This window comes from Phocoena phocoena, chromosome 2 (assembly GCF_963924675.1).
Source record: "Phocoena phocoena chromosome 2, mPhoPho1.1, whole genome shotgun sequence".
Classification (NCBI taxonomy): Eukaryota; Metazoa; Chordata; class Mammalia; order Artiodactyla; family Phocoenidae; genus Phocoena; species Phocoena phocoena.
This window is the reverse complement of record NC_089220.1, coordinates 108441115-108464840: the sequence shown is the minus strand read 5'-3', so window position 1 is coordinate 108464840 and position 23726 is coordinate 108441115. Positions and strand designations below refer to the sequence as shown.

The 23726-nt window shown below is 35.6% G+C and overlaps 1 protein-coding gene across 3 annotated transcripts in view; it reads left to right on the top strand.

Moving 5' to 3' along the window:
• The first annotated feature begins 5604 nt into the window (after positions 1-5604).
• Positions 5605-23726, top strand: part of DENND4A (DENN domain containing 4A) — a 94174-nt gene continuing 76052 nt past the window's right edge. For all 3 annotated transcript variants that reach the window (XM_065872013.1, XM_065872014.1, XM_065872012.1), the window contains exons 1-2: positions 5605-5915; positions 11165-11414. In XM_065872013.1, the coding sequence (XP_065728085.1) occupies positions 5605-5915; positions 11165-11414 (561 nt within the window). The remainder of the gene's footprint in view (positions 5916-11164; positions 11415-23726) is intronic.

Below are 23726 nucleotides of genomic sequence, written 5' to 3'. Positions count from 1 at the left end.
AGTCACTTCTCTGCGTGGGGCTTTCAGGAGAAACTGGTAGAAAAACTTTGGGGGCTTCCCTGGTGGCACAGTGGTTAAGAATCTGCCTGTCAATGCAGGGGACATGGGTTCGAGCCCTGGCCTGGGAAGATCCCGCATGCTGCGGAGCAACTAAGTCTGTGCACCACAGCTACTGAGCCTGCTCTCTAGAGCCCATGAGCCACAACTACTGAGCCCACATGCCACAACTGCTGAAGCCTGTGTGCCTAGAGCCCGTGCTCTGCAACAAGAGAAACCACCTCAATAAGAAGCCACACACCACAACGAAGAGTAGCCCCTGCTCTCTGCAACTAGAGAAAGCCTGCATGCAGCAACGAAGACCCAATGCAGCCAAAAATAAATAAATAAAATATGAATAAATTTATTTTTTTTAAAAAAAACTTTGTGCAGGGTGAAGGCAGGCACTTGGGATCTGGAAGGGTGGTAGGAGAAAAGATGGCTAGAGGTGGAATAAAGGAATAGAAAGAGATGTGGAAAAATAAAACTAAACAAGAAACTCTGAAGGCAGACGCTAGCTTTCATCAGTATCGTCACTGGCTCTTAGAATAGTGTCACATCTTAAAAAGTATTTATGAAAAATTCATGGAATGAATGAATCAATTACTTATTCAGTAAATTTCTAATTTCGCCCAAGGCCCTGATGGTTAGTTAGACTCAAATCATCTAGTTTTATCTGTGTTTACCCTACATTCAAAAACTATAGTATTTAAGGTAGTTGGGGTTCAGAAAATGGACTCTGAATTATAGAAAAAAGACATTACATTTAGTATAATATACTTGAGGAAGTTTATAAAGTGAACTATTTATTCACTTAAATTTTTTTTAAGCACCTACCTACCATACTTTGTGTACTAGCTGGGAAAGGAAAAATGGGGTACTGATTATAGTGTATATTTCTATTTGATGGAATATTATGCAGTCATTTAGTATAATTATGAAGATTATAACAGTTTAGACTAATGCTTTTTAAATAAAATAAAAATATTTATATTCTATATTGTAACTGCATATAGAAGAAAAAGACTAGGAAACTTTGTTAAATATAAACCAGATTTATTATTATGAATGGGATTATAGAATTTCTTTTTCTTTCTACTGTTCTGTACAATTCATAAAGTTTAAATGAAAATCCACATACATTTAAATTGTTTTGAAAAATAAGATGAACACATATCGACTAGAAAAAGGTAATAGTGTATCATCAAAGGGAAGGAGCAAAACTGTATTTGAAGGACAGTGGATAGATTACCTTGGTTGGAAGAAAAATGAGAGGTGAAGTTTAGAAAAAGATGGGAATGAAGGTCTCTAGCTTAGTTTTGATAATGTAAGAAAAGATGAGCTAGGTTAGGTTTTTAACTGTGGAATTACATTGTTTTTAAAAAAGAAAGAAAATTTCTTCTAGCTTATTTATTGAAGTGAACTGGAGTGAGGGGGAGTTGAACTGGTCCATTGTGTTATCAACCGTTTTCATGTATAATCTTGAGTTTATGACTATACTAGGCCCTATCTCAAAGACTTTGCTCCTTTTACCATTTCAGTAATAGTATATAATTTTGCAAAATTTATGTTCAGATTCGTTTTTCATATATCTTTAAAATGTTATCCCTGATTTCCACTCTTGCCTTTTCTTGTCCTTAGAGTTAGCCTAGGTAGCAAATGCTTTACTACTTGACCTAATGGAGTGATAGAAGAAATAAAAAAGAATCTGAATTGATGGGGCAGAGATAGAAAGGGAGAAAAACAGGTCAGTCTCCCTTAGTTGCTGATTAGATAAGAGCTTTCTTGTAATGATTTCTCAATTTCGCTCCCATGAACCTTTTAGGAATAGAGAGCACATCCTTTTTGTTTTCTAATCTCAAAGAAAACAGATGTAATTTGAAATGAAATACTAGCCAAGTAGGTATCTGAAATTTTAAGAAGATACCTGTAAACATCTTATGAGCTAACTCCTTAAGTTATCTGTATCACGTTGAACAAAGAGGAATTAAAAAAACAATAACTGCTTAATGATGCAGTATTATTACTTGAACTTTAGTAAAGTTGTTTCAGGGTTTTATACTATTGTGATTATTTCGAGAACTGTTGGATCAAATATTTGTTTTGTGTGGCCCCCCCGTTTCCAAAACGAATTTAAGGAAATTTACCTTCTAAAAAAAAGAAAAGAAAGGAAATTTACCTCCTAATTGTTAAGGGTTTTTGCTCTGATGTACTACGCTAAAAGTCCAAGTTTTGTACATGACTACGAATGCTTTCCTCAGATGCTCTTTCCAAGTAATTTTTGTTGGCTCTTACCAACATAAGGCATTTTGTCTTAATATATGTTTAGTATTTTCCATGAGGATTGTAAATTTTACACTTCAATGGAAGTCTCTTGGTTTCTTGAAATTGTTAGGAAATACTATTCATTATTTATTTCTGTGTTAAAGATTTTCAGTATTATCTCTGCCTTGTAATTTGTAACAATGTCTTCCCCCTAGTTTCTAAACCTCAAACTTACTTTAAAAACAGTTGATTTAAAATAAAAAGTAGAGGTGCATTTTCAGTATTATAGACTCTTTCTGAGAGAATTAAAGAGCATTTAGATCTAGAAGTCACCTGGGATGTTGCCAGCTGTGCTCTTGACATTATATGCTTTGTCACCAGTGAGTGCCTTCAGATATTTTTGCCTACCTTCTTTACCACTCTCCACACCCGAATGAATAAATGGAAAACAACAATAACAAGTTAAGGGAACTGGAGTAATATATAATTTACTATTCTGTCAATAAAAGTAAGAATATTTTATCACCACTTTAGAATTGATTGCTCTTACATGTATTGATGAAGAACTTTAACTTGTTCCCTTTTAGTAGTTATTTACTGTATTCAACTGCAAATCAGATCAAATGATAAAAATTTGTAAACCAGGAAGATGTAATAAAAACAATTTTCATACAGTTTTTTCCCAAATATCTGCTTATTCATATAATAGCTGTTTATTTCCAAAGGCTAAGGTAGTAGCTTTCAAAAGAACCTATTAAACATATATATGTTTTCATCATAGTGCTATTTCCATTCTCTTTCCCTTCTTTCTGCATAGCAAGACATAAAACTTTATTGTATGTAATAGTAACTATACGCGTTAGTTTAAATAACACGAAGTTAGAGTCTAAGAAAGGAGAATATTTAAATCTCTTCATTATGATGAAAGGAAAGTGCTCTACTAAGGTAATTTTTAAGACTCGTGTCTATCAAGAGCTTATAATTTAAAATTTATGCACACATAAAAGCAAATAAACACTTAATAGAAGCTGTAAGTGTATGTGTTGCTTTGACCCAATAATTCTACTTCAGTAAATTTATCCTGAAAAAAATAGGAGTTGTAACCAGAGGTTTATGTTCAAGGTTATTCATCTTAGCATTTAAAAACTATTAGCAAAATAAGTAGGTGTAATAAATGACCAACAATAAGGAAGTAGGTCAATAATGTTATGTCCGTTAAAATACTGTGCAGCCATTGAAGAGTTATTTTCAAACACTATTTAATGAAGAAAATAAGTTAAATACAGAAGTGCTTTGTTTTCCTACTTTAAAAGAATGGATAGATGGTCAGCTGTTTTTTTGTGAAACACCTGTAATAGACCGTCAGCTGAGAGTGACTATCAGTGTTTAACAGTTTTCCAGAAGAACAGGTTATTACTTTCCTTTACTGTCAGTCTGGGACAGTAGGGATTTCTGAAAAGTTTAAGCCGTTCGTTTTGTGCAGAAATCTTATGTGTAAGGGAATTGCTACATAGGAGCCATATATACCTAAATAAAACAAGTAGGAACATTCGATCCTTTTTGAGGTGTGTTTTCTAAGCAAAGAGTGAGAATGTAGAGTATATTTAAGCAATGGATACAAATTCCAAAAAATGTGGCATGAATTCTGAAAACTCATGACATTAGCCATATAGAAAATTAAATGAATTTTGGGATTATGATGAAAGTGGTGATAATTATATTATAAGCAAGTATATTACATAAGAATTTCTTTGCCTCCAGGTATTTTATAGTCTACAAAAGAAGGCTGTTTACTTTAAATAGCATTTTATAAAGCATGTTCTGAGGGCTTTTTCTAGTTTTTAAGTGGGAAAATAGGGTTTGTTGTTCAAATAGACTGGGGAAATCCTGGATTAAGGGAAGTTAATCAGGTACCTTTATCAAAAGATTTCCAAGGCTTTAATTTTTTTAATATATATTATAAATATACAGTACAATATTTGTCCATAAAATCCTTTCTTTGAATTTTTTGGAACTAAGTCTAACATGAGACACATGTTTGGAAATTTCTGTTTTAGGTTAAACTTTTTTTCCTATAATTCTTATATAAGTAATGACAGTACTGTGGCAGGGGCTGGGGGTGGGAATGTCTTCTCCTAGTTCAAGAAACAAATAAGGTTTAAGTGATGCTAGACAACTGAAGGAGATTTTGCTATTAAAGTGTTTGCAAATACACGATGAATTCCACTTTGTGTATTTTTTCTTTGTATTTGTTATAAGCATGCATTACCGTTATAATCGTTGCCCTACTTTTATTATTTGTTTTGAAATAAAAGTTTTATAAGATACAAAACTTCTGTTTTTTGTATCTTTTGAAACTCATTCAGGGTGGATTTTTCTTTGTGTGTTTTATAATTTTAGAATAGGAGGTCATCTTCAACAGGGCTTTATCTGTGGAAAACCTGTGTTGAGGGTACCCTCTAGAACTTTTGCATTTGCTTCCCCAGGGCTATCACTAGCCTGGGAACACAGTTATCATTAATGTCTCAGTTTGGAGCATCCTGGGACCATGCAGATGGCTTAAGATCAAACCTCAGATCCAAGTGTGAGTAGGCCTATTGTTATACATTCTCAGAAGAGACTTTTTACTCCCCCCAAAGTAGGGTTCAGATTGAGGCAAACTTTATTATCTCCCTGTACCAGTGGATGGATTTTTAAAATCCACTCCTTAACTGGGGATGTAGTTCTTTGAGGCTCTTGGTTTTATACAGATGTCTCAGTTCTAATCCCCTATCTTATGTGGTCCCAAAGCATTGTCTCCTTTCCCTGTAATACCTTTTAAAAATACACGCCCCTTGATTACTGAGGAGATCAGCCAAATTCTCCCACCCAGTATGAGCTTATACACTGCATTCTGGCATTTTGGTTTCCTCAGTGTTTTGGGGCCCTGGGAATTTCCCCTTACATTTTTACAAGTTAGTCTATGCATTTAAAAGAATGTGTGTTTTTTTGTTGTCTACTTAGGTAATCTAGGCTTCCATATTGCCAAAAATGGAAATTTATGCATTAATTTTATAATAAAAAAATAATGCTAAATATAGTCCTGTTTTTTAAAAAAAGCATACTTTTAACATATGAAAGTGAAATGTGTAATACTAGCGTGTTTAATCAGGGAGGTAGTGCACTTTTTTTAGTTTTTTGTTCTTATTTGTACACAAACCACTTATATTTATTTGACTTATTATAGGAGAATATTTATTTGACTTATTACAGGAGAATACTATCTTTTACTTTTCTTTCAGATGTAACCTTCTGTAATGGAAGATGATTGAAGATAAGGGGCCTCGTGTTGCTGACTACTTTGTTGTAGCGGGATTAACTGATGTTTCAAAGCCTCTTGAAGAAGAAATTCACTTCAATGATGCTTGTCATAAAGTAGCTAAACCAAAAGAACCTATCACAGATGTTTCAGTTATTATTAAATCTCTTGGGGAGGAAGTGCCATGGGATTACACGTGTATTGATGTTACCCCAACTGGACTGTCAGCTGATCTCAATAATGGAAGTCTTGTGGGGCCGCAGATTTTCCTTTGCTATAGAAGAGGAAGAGATAAGCCTCCACTTACAGATCTGGGGTAAGTAATTTTTTAAAAGAATTATTGATCCAAATAATACACCTTATAGATTTTGAAGTTAACTGTTCAATTTGTTTATTAATAGATACATGGCTGCTTCAGAAAAATAGACACGTTTATATCCAGAATCCTGTATTCTTTTCCTGTGTTCCTTATATCTTTTCAGTGTCTCTTCATTCTACAGGTTCTAGCATTTTTGTCTGAGTTTCTTTCTATTAAAGATAGGAGATGGACTTCCCTGGCGGTCCAGTGGTTAAGACTTCGCCTTCTAATGCAGGGGGTGCGGGTTCGATCCCTGGTCAGGGAGCCAAGATCCCACATGCTTCGTGGCAAAAAAAACAAAATATAAAACAGAAGCAATATTGTAACAAATTCAAGAAAGACTTTAAAAATGGTCCACATCAAAAAAATCTTAAAAAAAAAAAAAGGGCTTCCCTGGTGGTGCAGTGGTTGAGAGTCCACCTGCCGATGCAGGGGGCACGGGTTCATGCCCCGGTCTGGGAAGATCCCACATGCCGCGGAGTGGCTGGGCCCGGGAGCCATGGCCGCTGAGCCTGTGCGTCCGGAGCCTGTGCTCTGCAACAGGGGAGGCCACAACGGTGAGAGGCCCGCGTACCGCAAAAAAAAAAAAAAAGGGGGGGAGATAATTTGAAAAACATTTATAAGAAAGTATCAGAAATTAATGTATTATCCTGCTCATAACATTTTTTATTATTTTTAAAGTATGAGGAAAAGGTGGCTTTTAAGGATCGGTTATAATGATCATTATAGTTGGGTGCTTAAGTCTGTATGCACCAAACAAGGATCTTGGGTAAATTAGTGCCTTATTTAGGATATTGTGTTGAACTTGAGGCTCCCTTTTTATATAATAGCTTTACTGAGTTATAATTCATACCATCCAACTCACCCATTTAAATTATACAATTCAGTTGTTTTTAGTATATTTATAGAGTTGTGAAACCATCACCACAATAAATTTTATAACATTTTATCATGCCCCCAAAATAAACAATCCTGTATTCATTATAGTTTCTGTCTAATTCTCCCTAACCCCCTCAGCTGTAGACAATCACCAGTCTACTTTCTGTCTCTGTGGATGTGCCTAATTCTGGACATTTTATATCAGTAGAATCATACTGTATATGGTTACCTTGTGGCTGGCTTCTTTCACTTAGCATAATGTTTTCAACGTTTATCCATGTTGTAGTATGTGTCTGTACTTTATTCCTTTATATGGCTGAATGATACTCCATCTTATGGGTCTACCACAATTTATTTATCCATTCATCAGATGATGGACATGTGAGTTGTTTCTACTTTTTGGCTCTTGTAAGTAATGCTACTGGAAATGTTAATGTACAAGTTTTCATACAGACATGTTTTCATTTCTCTTGTATATGTACTTAGGAGTGGAATTGCTGGGTCATATGGTAATTCTGTGTTTAACCTTTTGAGGAACTGCCAGTCTGTCTTCCAAAGTAGCCGTACCACTCTGCATTCCCATCAGCAGTGTATGAAGGTTCTGATTTCTGCCAGTCCTAGCCAACATTTTATATTATTATTTTGATTATAGCTCTCCTAGTGGGTATGAGATGGTATCTAACTGTAGTCTTGATTTGCATTCACCTGGTGGCTAATGATGTTGAGCATCTTTTCATGTGCTTATTAGCCATCTATATATCTTTGGAGAAATGTCTATTCAGAATCCTTTACCCATTTTTAAATTGGGTTGTCTTTTTATTGTTCAGCTTTGGGAGTTCTTTATATATTCTACATGTAAGTTCCTTATCATATAAATGGTTTACAAATATTTTTTCTTATTCTGTGGGTTGTCTTTTCACTTTCTTTATGGTATCCTTTGGAGCAGAAAAGTTTTTATTTTGATGAAATCTGATTTATGTATTTTTTTCTTTTGTTGCTTGTGTTTTGGTGTTGTATCTAAGAAGGCTTTAACTAATCCAGAGTTACGAAGATTTACATTTAAGTTTTTGTCTAAGAGTTTTATAGTTTCAGCCTTTACATTTAGATCTTTGATCCATTTTGAGTTAATTTTTGTATATGTTGAGGAAAGAGTCCAACCTTACTCTTTGGCATATGGATATCCACTTCCAGCACCGTCTGTTGATGAGAATATTCTTTTCCCATTTTCAAAAATTGGTGATAAATGTATGGCTTTATTTCTGGACTCTCAATTCTATTCCATTTGTCTGTATGTCTCTCCTATCCAGTACTACACAGTTTTAGTTACTGTGGCTTTGTAGTAAGTTTTTACATTAGGAAGTGTGAGTCTTCCAAGTTTGTTCTTTTTCAAAATTGTTTTGGTTATTCTGGGTCCCTTGAATTTTCCTATGAATTTTAGGATCACCTTGTCAATTTCTGCAACGATTGGGTTTTTTTAAAAAAAAGAGGAATATTTATGTAAAAGAGGAACATATAAATGTAAATATATATATACATATGTATTTATTTATGTAGAAGATTCTCCCTGAAAAACTGAAAGAAAAAGGCCAAAGGTAGGCTAAGAGTAGCTCTAATAATGTCTTCACGATAGATGAAGGGTTTATAGGGAATGAAGATTAACTTCCTTGTTTCCATGGCTCTGTTGCAAAAGGGGATAGGCTTAACTTAAAATATTCTGGTTAAAAATAAGGATGATAGCAATGTCCCTACTAACATCAGTAGAAGGGCTATAAAAGTTCCATCTTCCAATATATTAAGTCTGAAAGTGAATAGCCATGTTTACTCATACCTAAGGGGAGATAGGATGAATTGGAAGAGCTCCTGAACATTCTTCTACTTTTAAAATTCTATTACTTAATGTTTGATAAAAGTTATATTAAACTCAGTCTTTATTGTGTTAATTCATGAATTAATTACAGTAACTTCAAGTGGGTTTCAGAACAGGTATAATATTGCTTCATATGAAGTTTACATATTTGGGAAAATAAGCCAGCTATTAGATCTTATTTTTAAAAGATTACATTAAGTTGCTCCTATGATCACTGATCACTGTCAGAATTCTAGTTTGCAAATAAAATGAAGGGAATGTTGCAGATTCTTGTTAGACAAGGTGTTGGAGCTGCCTAAATTAGAGGTGAGGAATTTTCCAGGCATAGGAAGGATTCTCCAACAGGAAAGGACTTGGACTGGAATGAATAAATTAACCACTCTTATGGCTATTTTCATATATTTGTCATTGTGGAGGATATAACGTCATTATTGCCTTTAAACTAAGCTTATAGTTTAAATAGATAAGAAAAGTTACCCAACAATATAAAAATCAAAAATAGTGATACAAGTAATATATGCAACAGCACAATACCTGATTAAAGAAAATAGGTAGCTTATATATAAAATGTATTTATATTCCATATCTTTTAAGAATTTGAGGTAGTAAATAGTGGTTTGTTGTTCTGTGTGTTGTATTTTTCTTTTCTTGTTTTCAGTTGAACATCTGTATGCCAGACATTATTTGGGAGACCCTACTTGTATTCTCATCTGATTCTGCCGAGATCCTATGAGTTAGATTTTTAAATTTTATAATTGAATAATATAAGGATCAGAGAAGTTAAGTAACTGCCTAAGATAATACAGCTGGTACCAGGTGGTAGGGGTTCGAATTCAGATATGTCTAACTTCTCTGTTATAATGCCTTTAAAATTTTTTTTACTTATTTTTTAAAATTGAAGTATAGTTGATTTACAATGTTGTGTTAATTTCTGCTTTACAGCAAGGTGATTAGTTATACATATATATATATTTTTTTTTATATTCTTTTCCATTATAGTTTACCTCAATATTGAATATAGTTTCCTGTGCTATACAGTAGGACCTTGTTGTTTATCCATTCTATATGTAATAGTTTGACAATGCCATTTTTTAGGATTAAGAAAAAACAAGACAGAAAAGCAAGATCAAGAGGAGGAGGAGTAAGCAATTAGGCTAACATTGGGATATACATAGCTGCTGTGATTAAGCATCAAATTTCACTCTAAATTTTCAAAATAGAATGTTTAAAGAAAAAAATTTTTAAGTTTGCTGACAGCTGAGACAAAAGGGAAATTAAAAATTATATTAGAAAGAAATAATTTGACCAATTTTTTACACTAAATTTTATTTGTATAATAGGATTTTATAAAAGGGAATACTGATTGATGTTGGGGACATTACCTTCTATAATAATTTTTATAACAAATGAAGAAACATTTAATATAATAGGGCTTTAATTTTTTTTTGCTAATGCCAAAGACTTAGCATTAAAGTACAAATTAGTGAATTCTGTGAGGGAATAAACTAATATTATTCAAGCATGATGTTTTCTTTGTTTTCCAGAGTACTTTAAATAATAGTATTTAGAAAACTTAAGGAATGGGTGCCTAGCCTGTCCTTTATTAAAAACATATGATTTTACCATAAAGGAGAAGGGGGAAACTTTCACTTGTACTTTTGATGAAAGATAGACTTAAGGTCATTTACTCTTTTGAAAGCCTTAAAACTCTCTCTTAAAGCTGAAGGAAGTATTGGAGGTAAAAGTGTGCAAGCAAGTTCTCTACTGTATGGCAAGGAGCCTTTTGTAAAATTTTAACTTTGGTCAAAATACAACGTTGCTTTTTCTAAAGATGATGCTTGGTTTTAGAGACATACGTACATACATACACCTATCTGTCCATCTGTCTATCTAGCTATCTATCTCTTAAATGGAATGTTAAAATAAGTACCTTTGCACAAAATTGCTATTCTGTGGTTTATGTCAATAAACAGAGGTTAATATAAATTTTCCTTACATTATTAATTTTTGGTAGGGAAAACAGTTACTCCTTAATTTAATTTATTTTTATTTTTAAAAATATTTATTTGGTTGTGCTGGGTCTTAGTTGTGGCAGGCAGCCTCCTTAGTTGCGGCACTTGGGCTCCTTAGTTGCAGCTTGAGGACTCCTTTAGTTGTGGCTCGCTGGCTTTGTAGTTGTGGCATGCAAACTCTTAGTTGCGGCGTGCATGTGGGATCTAGTTCCCAGACCAGGGATTGAACCCGGGGTCCCCTGAATTGGGGGCATGGAGTCTTAACCACTGTGCCACAAGAGAAGTTCCCAGTTATTCTTTAATTTTATATGGGACGGTGCATTCAAACTTGCAGTACAATTGGAATATCTGCTACATTTAAGGATCAGTTTATGATTCCTGACTATATTACCTTTCATATTTGCAGGTGCTTTGTAATTGTGTACTAATTTATTTTATTTATTTTTTAGGGTTTTATATGACTGGAAAGAAAGATTGAAACAGGGGTGTGAAGTTATCCAGAGTACTCCTTATGGACGCCCTGCAAATATTAGCGGCAGTACCTCATCACAAAGAATTTATATCACTTACCGAAGAGCCTCTGAAAACATGACTCAGAATACGTTGGCTGTTACAGACATATGTATTATTATACCCAGTAAAGGAGAAAGTCCACCACACACATTCTGCAAAGTTGACAAGAATCTCAATAACAGTATGGTAAGTGACTCTTTTGCACTGATAAAATTAGCCACGGATGAAAAGAGCATAATTTAAAATAAATCTTTGGAAAACAGCCTAGCGCAATTACTGAATTAAAAAATAGATTTTTTAAAGATGTCAGATATTTTATTTTTAGGAAAGTAATTTAGTTGTACTTTCAAAAAGAGCTGTGCAAAAAGCTTTCTTTTTTTTTTGTAATTAAATAATTTTTCCCCCTTACTGCAAAAGTGATGCACTCACCAAGGGTAACCCCTCCACTTGTGCACTAGATCCTGTATACTCACCTATTTGAGACATAGATTCAGCAATCCTCCCTACTTTTTTTTGAATCATCAGTTTTTCATTCTCTAGTGGGTTATTTCCTCCAGCACGCAAAAGCATGTTACAATACCTCCCATCTTTACAAAGCTTCTTGATCTTTATATCCCACTCCATCTGTTCCCCCATTTGATTGTTCTTTATAATAAAACATCTCAAGAGTTGACTGTATTCTGTCTCCTTCCTCACTTTGACTCTTTCCAGTTAGGCTTTTGTCTCCATCATTCCACCAAGAATGCACTTGTTGAATCCAGTGATCAACTCTTCATCTTAATTTTTTAGTACATTTAGACATAGATGATCACTTCTCCCTTCTTGAAACAGTGGCAGGAAGAGAAGATTCAGTCTCTATCCTCTGTGCTCTCTGGCTTTTTTCCTCCTACCTCACCAGTTATTCCCCTTCTGCCTTTGCTAATTTCTTCCCAATTCCCTAACTGCAACACAACAGAGTGCCCCAGGGTTCAGTCCTCAGACCATTTATCTTTAAATCTAAACTCACTTCATTGATGATCTAATCATTTAAATACAGGCTATGTGTGGATGACTTCTAAATTTCTGTGTCCCCCCTGGATCTTTCTAATTCATTATCTCTTCTTGGATATCTTATCAAATAGGTTATCTCAAATTTAACATGTCCAAAACTGAACTCCTAGTGTCCCTCTCCAAATCTACTTATCCCCATAATTTTCCTCCTCTAGTAAAAGGAAATTCCACTCTTCTAGTTACTCAGACTAAAAATCCTTGGAGTAATCCTTAACCTTTATCTTCTACCTCTCATTCACTTCTGTAAATTCTGTTGACTTTCATTTCAAAACATATTTTGAACTTGAACACTTCTCAGCTTCTCCACGTGCTGCAGCCCTGATCCAAGCCATAATCATCTCTTAACTGGATTATTGCAGTGGTCTCCTAATTCAGGAATTAGGCAAACTTTTGAATAAAGGGCTAAATGATAAGTTAGCTTTTGCAGGTCATATACAGGCTCTGTTGCAAATTCATCCTTTGTTTTAAAAACAACCTTTTTACCAGTCTTAGCTCAGTTGTACAAAAACAGGCCTTGGGTCAAACACAAGCCGTAGTTGGCCAGACCCCTGGTTTAGCTGATCACTGCTTCTACTTCTTCCTACAACCTATTCTTCACATAGCAAAACAAATTAGATCATATCTCTCTTTGGTTTACAACCCTTAATGGCTTCCCATCTCACTCTTAGTAAAAGCCAGAGTCCTTCCAGTAGCCTTAAGGCCATGCATGATCTGTAATTGTAATTATCTTTTTTTTTTAATTGCTGTTTGAAATTTTAAAAAGAAATATATACTCAAAAAAAAAATTGAGAGGGAGAGGGGAGCAAATCATACATCTAGGAAGTAAAGAGCGAAAGTTCTTGTTCCTGCTTCCATCTTTTGTGATCCTTTGCCAGGATTAACAATTAACAATTTGGCTTGTATCCTTCCAGACCCTTTTGTGTGCACATATGTGGAGTATATGTAATATGGATAAATTCATCCTTTATTTTTCAAAAATTGGAAATTTCAATATTTCTGATATAAGCATTTTTTTAACTATCCATCTTTATCAGTTAATATAACTCTCTACTTAATTCTTTCAATGATTGTATAGTATTCCAGAAAATACAAATGAAGAATGATGAATACAAGTTATTTCCAGTTTTTCCCATTACTCATAATGCTGCTTTGATCAATTTTGTGCCTTTTTCTTTGTATATTTATTGGAGTGTTTCTGGAAAGTAAATAATTGTAACTAGAATTGATGGGTATGGTGTACATTTTGAGAAGTGTTGACAGATTGCTCTGAAAAAGTTGTGACAGTTTATATTCCCAGCAACCGTACTGTATAAGAATGCCCTTTCCCAGGTCCTGTACCTCACCAACACTGGTTGTTACCAATCCCTTTTTAATTATTGACTATCTAATAAGAAGAAATCATTCTAATTTTAATTTGCATTTCTTTGATTATTGTGGAGGTTTAACATCTTTTCATATATAACAGCTTTGAATGGCTAAATATTACTACAGTAAGTGGATGTGCCACAATTTATTCCATCTTCTATTGTAAGACATTTAGATTCTAAGTTTTTCATATTACAAGCAAAGCTGTTATGACCATAGTTAGAACTACATCCTAAAAGAATTTACATTTATTGAGCTCTTATGTGCTCTCTTCTTTTAAGCTAGCAAGAAGAGAAATACTGAAACTTTAAGTAAAGCTACAAGAAAAAGAAATGGAGTGTATTGATATGTGACTGGATACAACACAAATTTTAGGAGTCTGAAAATGTTTTTAACCCCCTCAATAAGATAGTAAAATAGATCTGTATTGTGTAGTGGTTAAGATCAGTATAGCCAGGTGGTTCAAAGCACAGACTCTGGAGCCGGAGTGTCTGGATATGAATCCTATCTCTGACACTTATTGGCTTTGTGACCTTGAGAAAGTAACATAACTTCTCTGTGCCTCAGTTTCACAATTGTAAAATGAGAGTGATAGTAGCATCTACCTTATAAGTAATTGTGATGGTTAAATGAATTTAGAATCATGTTCCAGTACATATAAGAAAACACTATATATGTGTTAGTTTATTATCTATAAATATCTTTCAATTCCAAATTTTCTTTTAAAAAAATCTGCAGTTTTAAGGTAGTAGCAGTATTTGTTTAAAATGTTTAAATAGGTAATTCGAAAAATGGATGCTGACGGTATCTCAGTTGTATCCTAAAAGAGTTATTTGCAGCTATGTGACCCCTACTTGTCAACAGCCATTCATATACAAAATACCCTATTCTTTCATGCTATCCTTGCATTTTGATTTGATGATTACATGTGACAGTGGAGAGATTATGGTGGAGGAAGAAGATCATGGTAGCAAGTAAGTTTTACAGGCCTCATGTGGTATTAATAGTGATGACAAGAAGGGTTTTTGAACTCTTCCATAATCTGATGTCCAGCTTAACCTTGTTTCAATATTTGGTTTGGTGTTTTAGCAAGACTGTTCAGGCTCACAGATACTTGCCCTTTTCCCATTGGTGAATTTTCCTTTATTTTATAGATTTGTTAGTTTTGTGTTCAAAGGAAATCGACAATGTCATTAGAACCATTTCTAGGTCTTATTAATTAATCAAAGTGTTCAAGGTAGACTTGTTGCACTGAAACCAAAACCAGACACGAGTTCCTATTTTTCCTTACTCTGAAGTATTGGTCCCAGTGTTGTCAGAGAGCATTAATTCTCTGCTGAAAGAATAAAGAGGCAGTGTAACATAGCGTGAACAGAATGGACTCCAGCTAACCTGCTGGATTTGCATTCCAGATGCATGTCTTGGACAAGTTCTTTGACTCTTTGTGCCTCAGTTTCCTCATGCATGAAACAAGGATAAAGTACTATTTTATTTCACAGGCTTTTTGTGAAGATTAAATGTTTCATATCTGTAAAGAACTTAGGATAGTACCTAGTAAGTGCTATGTAAACGTTAGCTGTTATTAATTATTCCTTAGTTAACTCTGCTTATTCAGTCCCTTTTATGTGCATTTAACGACTGAGGATGAGATTTTCTTTTTTTTTCAGTTTTATTGAGATATAATTGACATACAGCAAGGAAGAGTTGTTTTATTTTATTTTTGCCCAGTGTTTAAGGTCCTCTCAGTTCTCTTAAGAAACATTATAGGAATAAAAACCTCTTAAATGTTTATTTTCTTAACTTTTTTTTCTTAATTTTTGAATTTTATTTTATTTTTTTATACAGCAAGCTCCTATTAGTCGTCAATTTTATACACATCAGTGTATACATGTCAATCCCAATCGCCCAATTCAGCACATCACCATCCCCACCCCCCTGCGTCTTTCCCCCCTTGGTGTCCATACGTTTGTTCTCTACATCTGTGTCTCAACTTCTGGCCTGCAAACCGGTTCATCTGTACCAGTTTTCTAGGTTCCACGTACATGCGTTAATATACGATATTTGTTTTTCTCTTTCTGACTCACTTCACTCTGTATGACAGTCTCTAGATCCATCCACGTCTTAACAAATGACCCAATTTCTTTCCTTTTTATGGCCGAGTAATATTCCATTGTATATATATACCACATCTTCTTTATCCATTTGTCTGTTGATGGGCATTTAGGTTGCTTCCATGACCTGGCTATTGTAAATAGTACTGCAATGAACATTGCAGTGCATGTGTCTTTTTGAATTATGGTTTTCTCTGAGTGTATGCCCAGTAGGGGGATTGCTGGATCATATGGTAATTCTATTTTTAGTTTTTTAGGGAACCTCCATACTGTTCTCCATAGTGGCTGTATCATTTTACATTCCCACCAACAGTGCAAGGGTTCCCTTTTCTCCACACCTTCTCCAGCATTTGTTGTTTGTAGATTTTCTGATGATGCCCATTCTAACTGGTGTGAGGTGATACCTCATTGTAGTTTTGATTTGCATTTCTCTAATAATTAGTGATGTTGAGCAGCTTTTGATGTGCTTCTTGGCCATCTATATGTCTTCTTTGGAGAAATGTCTGTTTAGTCTTCTGCCCATGTTTGGATTGGGTTGTTTCTTGCTTTAATATTGAGTTGCATGAGCTGTTATATATTTTACAGATTAATCCTTTGTCCGTTGATTCATTTGCAAATATTTTCTGCCATTCTGAGGGTTGTCTTTTCATCTTGTTTATGCTTTCCTTTGCTGTGCAAAAGCTTTTAAGTTTCATTAGGTCCCATTTGTTTATTTTTGTTTTTATTTCCATTACTCTAGGAGGTGGATCAAAAAAGATCTTGCTGTGATTTATGTCAAAGAGTGTTCTTCCTATGTTTTCCTCTAAGAGTTTTATAGTGTCCTGTCTTACATTTAGGTCTCTAATCCATTTTGAGTTTATTTTTGTGTATGGTATTAGGGAGTGTTCTAATTTCATTCTTTTAAATGTACCTGTCCAGTTTTCCCAACACCACTTACTGAAGAGACTGTCTTTTCTCCATTGTATATTCTTGCCTCCTTTGTCATAGATTAGTTGACCATAGGTGCGTGGGTTTATCTCTGGGCTTTCTATCTTGTTCCATTGATCTATGTTTCTTTTTTTGTGCCAGTACCATATTGTCTTGATTACTGTAGCTTTGTAGTATAATCTGAAGTCAGGGAGTCTGATTCCTCCAGCTCTGTTTTTCTTTCTCCCGACTGCCTTGGCTATTTGGGGTCTTTTGTGTCTCCATTACAAATTTTAAGATTTTTTGTTCTAGTTCTGTAAAAAATGCCATTGGTAGTTTGATAGGGATTGCTTTGAATCTGTAGATTGCTTTGGGTAGTAGAGTCATTTTCACAATATTGATTCTTCCAATCCAAGAACATGGTATATCTCTCCATCTGTTGGTATCATCTTTAATTCCTTTCATCAGTGTCTTATAATTTTATGCATACAGGTCTTTTGTCTCCTTAGGTAGGTTTATTCCTAGGTATTTTATTCTTTTTGTTGCAATGGTAAATGGGAGTGTTTCCTTAATTTCTCTTTCAGATTTTTCAACATTAGGTATAGGAATGCAAGAGATTTCTGTGTATTAATTTTGTATCCTGCAACTTTACCAAATTCATTGATTAGCTCTAGTAGTTTTCTGGTGGCATTTTTAGGCTTCTCTATGTATAGTATCATGTCATCTGCAAACAGTGACAGTTTTACTTCTTCTCTTCCAATTTGTGTTCCTTTTATTTCTTTTTCTTCTCTGACTAGGACTTCCAAAACTATGCTGAATAATAGTGGTGAGAGTGGACCTCCTTGTCTTGTTACTGATCTTAGTGGAAATGCTTTCAGTTTTTCACCATTGAGAATGATGTTTGCTGTGGGTTTGTCGTATATGGCCTTTATTATGTTGAGGTAGGTTTCCTCTGTGCCCACTTTCTGGAGAGTTCTTTTCATAAATGGATGTTGAATTTTGTCAAAAGCTTTTCCTGCATCTATTGAGATGATCATATGGTTTTTATTCAATCTGTTAATATGATGTATCACATTGATTGATTTCCGTATATTGAAGAATACTTGCATCCCTGGGATAAATCCCACTTGATCATGGTGTATGATCCTTTTAATGTGTTGTTGGATTCTGTTTGCTAGTATTTTGTTGAGGATTTTTGCATCTATATTCATTAGTGATATTGTTCTGTAATTTTCTGTTTTTGTAGTATCTTTGTCTGGTTTTGGTATCAGGGTGATGGTGGCCTCATGGAGTGAGTTTGGGAGTGTTCCTCCCTCTGTAATTTTTTGGAAGAGTTTGAGAAGGATGGGTGTTAGCTCTTCTGTTAATGTTTCATAGAGTTCACCTTTGAAGCCATCTGGTCCTGGAATTTTGTTTGTTGGAAGATTTTTAATCATAGTTTCAATTTCATTACTTGTGATTGGTCTGTTCATATTCTCTATTTCTTCCTGGTTCAGTCTTGGAAGGTTATACCTTTCTAAGAATTTGTCCATTTCTTCCAGGTTGTGCATATTATTGGCATAGAGTTGCTTGTAGTAGTCTCTTAGGATGCTTTGTATTTCTGCAGTGTCCGTTGTAACTTCTCCTTTTTCATTTCTAATTTTATTGATTTGAGTCCTCTCCCTCTTTTTCTTGATGAGTCTGGCTAATGGTTTATCAATTTTGTTTATCTTCTCAAAGAACCAGCTTTTAGTTTTATTGATCTTTGCTACTGTTTTCTTTGTTTCTATTTCATTTATTTCTGCTCTGATCTTTATGATTTCTTTCCTTCTGCTAACTTTGAGTTTTCTTTGTTCTTCTTTCTCTGGTTCCTTTAGGTGTAAGGTTAGATTGTTTATTTGAGATTTTTCTCATTTCTTGAGGTAAGCTTGTATAGCTATAAACTTCCCTCTTAGAACTGCTTTTGCTGCATCCCATAGGTTTTGGATCATCATGTTTTCATTGTCATTTGTCTCTAGGTATTTTTTGATTTCCTCTTTGATTTCTTCAGTGATCTCTTGGTTATTTAGTAACATATTGTTTAGCCTGCATGTGTTTGTGTTTTTTCAGTTTTTTCCCCTGTAATTCATTTCTAATCTCATAGCATTGTGGTCAGAAAAGATGCTTGATAGGATTTCAGTTTTCTTAAATTTACTGAGACTTGATTTGTGACCCAAGATGTGATTTATCCTGGAGAATGTTCCATGTGCACTTGAGAAGCAAGAGTAGTCAGGTATTTTGGGATGGAATGTCCTATAAATATCAATTAAATCTGTCTGGTCTATTGTGCCATTTAAAGCTTATGTTTCCTTGTTTATTTTCCTTTTGTATAATGTGTCCATTGGTGTAAGTGAGGTGTTAAAGCTCCCACTATTATTGTGTTACTGTTGATTTCCTCTTTATACCTGTTAGCAGTTGCCTTATGTATTGAGGTGCTCCTGTGTTGTGTGCATATATATTTATAATTGTTACATCTACTTCTTGGATTGATCCCTTGATCATTATGTAGTGTCCTTCCTTGTCTCTTGTAACATTCTTTATTTTAAAGTCTGTTTTATCTGATATGAGTATAGCTACTCCAACTTTCTTTTGATTTACATTTACATGGAATATCTTTTTTCATCCCCTCACTTTCAGTTTATGTGTCCCTAGGGCTGAAGTGGGTCTCTTGTAGACAGCATATATATGGGTCTTATTTTTGTATCCATTCAGCAAGCCTGTGTCTTTTGGTTGGAGCATTTAATCCATTCACGTTTAAGGTAATTATCGATATGTATGTTCCTATGACCATTTTCTTTGGGTTTGTTTTTGTAGGTCCTTTTCTTCTCTTGTGTTTCCCACTTAGAGAAGTTCCTTTAGCATTTGTTGTAGAGCTGGTTTGGTGGTGCTGAATTCTCTTAGCTTTTGCTTGTCTGTAAAGCTTTTGATTAGGGTTTCTCCATGGAATCTGAATGAGATCCTTGCTGGGTAGAGTAATCTTGGTTGTAGGTTCTTCCCTTTCATCACTTTAAGTATATCATGCCACTCCCTTCTGGCTTGTAGAGTTTCTGCTGAGAAACCAGCTGTTTACCTTATGGGAGTTCCTTTGTATGTTATTTGTCGTTTTTCCCTTGCTGCTTTCAGTAATTTTTCTTTGTCTTTAATTTTTGCCAATTTGAGTACTATGTGTCTCAGTGTGTTTCTCCTTGGGTTTATCCTGTATGGGACTCTCTGAGCTTCCTGGACTTGGGTGGCTATTTCCTTTCCCATGTTAGGGAAGTTTTTGACTATAATCTCTTCAAATATTTTCTCTGGTCCTTTCTCTCTCTCTTCTCCTTCTGGGACCCCTATAATGTGAATGTTGTTGTGTTTAATGTTGTCCCAGAGGTCTCTTAGGCTGTCTTCATTTCTTTTCATTCTTTTTTCTTTATTCTGTTCCACAGCAGTGAATTCCACCATTCTGTCTCTCAGGTCACTTATCCGTTCTTCTGCCTCAGTTTTTCTGCTGTTGGTTCCTTCCAGTGTAGGTTTCATTTCAGTTATTGTATTGTTAATCTCTGTTTGTTATTTAATTCTTCTAAGTCTTTGTTAAACATTTCTTACATCTTCTCTATCTTTGCCTCCATTCTTTTTCCAAGGTCCTGTATCATTTTCACTATCATTATTCTGAATTCTTTTTCTGGAAGGTTGCCTATCTCCACTTCATTTAGTTGTTTTTCTGAGGTTTTATCTTGTTCCTTCATCTGGTACATAGCCCTCTGCCTTTTCATCTTGTCTATCTTTCTGCGAATGTGGTTTTTGTTCCACAGGCTGCAGGATTGTAGTTCTTCTTGCTTCAGCTGTCTGCCCTCTGGTGGATGAGGCTATCTAAGAGGCTTGTGTAAGTTTCCTGATGGGAGGGACTGGTGGTGGGTAGAGCTGACTGTTGCTCTGGTGGGCAGAGCTCAGTAAAACTTTAATCTGCTTGACTGTTGATGGGCGGGGCTGGGTTCTCTCCCTGTTGGTTGTTTTGCCTGAGGCAACCGAACAGTGGAACCTACCTGGGGTCTTTGGTGGGGCTAATGACAGACTCTGGGAGGGCTCACACCAAGGAGTACTTCCCAGAACTTCTGCTGCCAGTGTCCTTGTCCCCATGGTGAGCCACAGCCACCTCCCGCCTCTGCAGGAGAGGCTCCAACACTAGCAGGTAGGTCTGGTTCAGTCTCCTATAGGGCCACTGCTCCTTCCCCTGTGTCCCAATGTGTACACTACTTTGTGTGTGCCCTCCAAGAGTGGAGTCTCTGTTTACCCCAGTCCTGTCGAAGTCCTGCAGTCAATTCCCACTAGACTTCAAAGTCTGATTCTGTAGGAATTCCTCCTTCCGTTGCCAGACCCCCAGGTTGGGAAGCCTGACATGGGGCTCAGAACCTTCACTCCAGCGGGTGGACTTCTGTGGTATAAGTGTTCTGCAGTCTGTGAGTCACCCACCCAGCAGTTATGGGATTTGATTTTACTGTGATTGTACCCCTCCTGCCGTCTCATTGTGGCTTCTCCTTTGTCTTTGGATGTGGTGTATCTTTTTTGGTGAGTTCCAGTGTCTTCCTTTCGATGATTGTCCAGCAGCTAGTTATGAATCTGGTGTTCTCGCAAGAGGGAGTGAGAGCACGTCCTTCTACTCTGCCGTCCTATTTTCTTACTCTTAAATCTAGTATCAGTCCTGAATATAGAGAAAGTTCCCTAATCTTAGTGGTAGGGTCTTATTTTAAGCAATGGGTTGTGGTTTATATCTTTTAACAATCTTTGTTTCCATTGACTATAAGGTAGTAAAAGCAAATTTAGTTCTCTGTAGTAGACGTACAATGACTTCTAACTCGTTCAGAAAAACTAAAATAGGCATGCAATGCAGGAAACTTGTTTTCATATCTGCCAAATGTGTATATAGAGAATCAGACAAAGGTTAGATTTAAATTATTGATGTGTTGATAATACTCAAGAGTAAAGTTATTATAGCTTATTTTTGATTTGGGGAGATTAGGTGCCTTGATTGAAAGCATCTACTAGTTTTCAAAACCAGGAGGAAAAAAACCCAAAAACCCAAAACCCAAGAAACAGTCTAATGGACATGAGGAAATGCATGTTGAGTCTTTCCTCAAGTTCATACATGATTTTTGTACCAGGTTTACAGCTTTGGCCTCAGAAAATGGTTCCCCCACTTCTCCACCTCCCATTAAAAGCTTATGGCGGGGGCTTCCCTGGTGGCGCAGTGGTTGAGAGTCTGCCTGCTGATGCAGGGTACATGGGTTCGTGCCCCAATCTGGGAAGATCCCACATGCCACAGAGCGCCTAGGCCCATGAGCCATGGCCGCTGAGCCTGCGCGTTTGGAGCCTGTGCTCCGCAACAGGTGAGGCCACAACAGTGAGAAGGCCACGTACTGCAAAAAATAAATAAATAAATAAATAAATAAAAGCTTATAGCATGGAATATCTTTTTCCATCCCCTCACTTTCAGTCTGTATGTGTCCCTAGGTCTGAAGTGGGTCTCTTGTAGACAGCATATATACGGGTCTTGTTTTTGTATCCATTCAGCCAGTCTATGTCCTTTGGTTGGAGCATTTAATCCATTTACATTTAAGGTAAGTATTGATATGTATGTTCCTATTACCATTTTCTTAATTGTTTTGGGTTTGTTTTTGTAGGTATTTTCCTTCTCTTGTGTTTGCTGCCTAGAGAATTTCCTTCAGCATTTGTTGTAAAGCTGGTTTGGTGGTGCTGAATTCTCTTAGTTTTTGCTTGTCTGTAAAGGTTTTAATTTCTCCGTCAAATCTGAATTAGATCCTTGCTGGGTAGAGTAATCTTGGTTGTAGGTTTTCCCCCTTCATCACTTTAAATATGTCCTGCCACTCTCTTCTGGCTTGCAGAGTTTCTCCTGAAAGATCAGCTGTTAACCCTATGGGGATTCCCTTGTATGTTATTTGTTGTTTTTCCCTTGCTGCCTTTAATATTTTTTCTTTGTGTTTAATTTTTGATAGTTTGATTAATATATGTCTTGGTGTGTCTCTCCTTGGATTTATCCTGTATGGGACTCTCTGTGCTTCCTGGACTTGATTAGCAATTCTCATATCAGACAAAATAGACTTTAAAACAAAGACTATCACAAGAGCCAAAGAAGGATACTACAGGGCTTCCCGGGTGGCGCAGTGGTTGAGAGTCCGCCTGCCGATGCAGGGGATACAGGTTCGTGCCCCAGTCTGGGAAGATCCCACATGCCGCAGAGTGGCTGGGCCCGTGAGCCATGGCCGCTGAGCCTGCGTGTCTGGAGCCTGTGCTCTGTAACAGGAGAGGCCACAACAGTGAGAGGCCCACATACCGCAAATAAAAACAAAAACAAAAGAAAAAAAAAAGGACACTACATAATTATCAACATATCATTCCAAGAAGAAGATATAACAATTGTAAATATTTATGCACCCAACATAGGAGCACCTCAATGCATAAGGCAAATACTAACAGCAATAAAAGGGGAAATCAACAGTAACACATTCATAGTAGGGGATTTTAACACCCCACTTTCACCAGTGGACAGATCATCCAAAATGAAAATAAATAAGGAAACACAAGCTTTAAATGATACATTAAACAAGATGGACTTAATTGATATTTATAGGACATTCCATCCAGAAACAACAGAATACACTTTCTTCTCAAGTGCTCATGGAACATTCTCCAGGATAGATCATATCTTGGGTCACAAATCAAGCTTTGGTAAATTTAAGAAAATTGAAATCGTATCAAGTATCTTTTCCGACCACATCACTATGAGACTAGATATCAATTACAGGAAAAAAATCTGTAAAAAATACAAATGCATGGAGGCTGAACAATACACTAGTTAATAACCAAGAGATCATTGAAGAAATCAAAGAGGAAATCAAAAAATACCTAGAAACAAATGACAATGGAAACATGATGACCCAAAACCTATAGGATGCAGCAAAAGCAGTTCTAAGAGGGAAGTTTATAGCAATACAATCCTACCTTAAGAGACAAGAAACATCTCAAATAAACAACCTAACCTTACACCTAAAACACT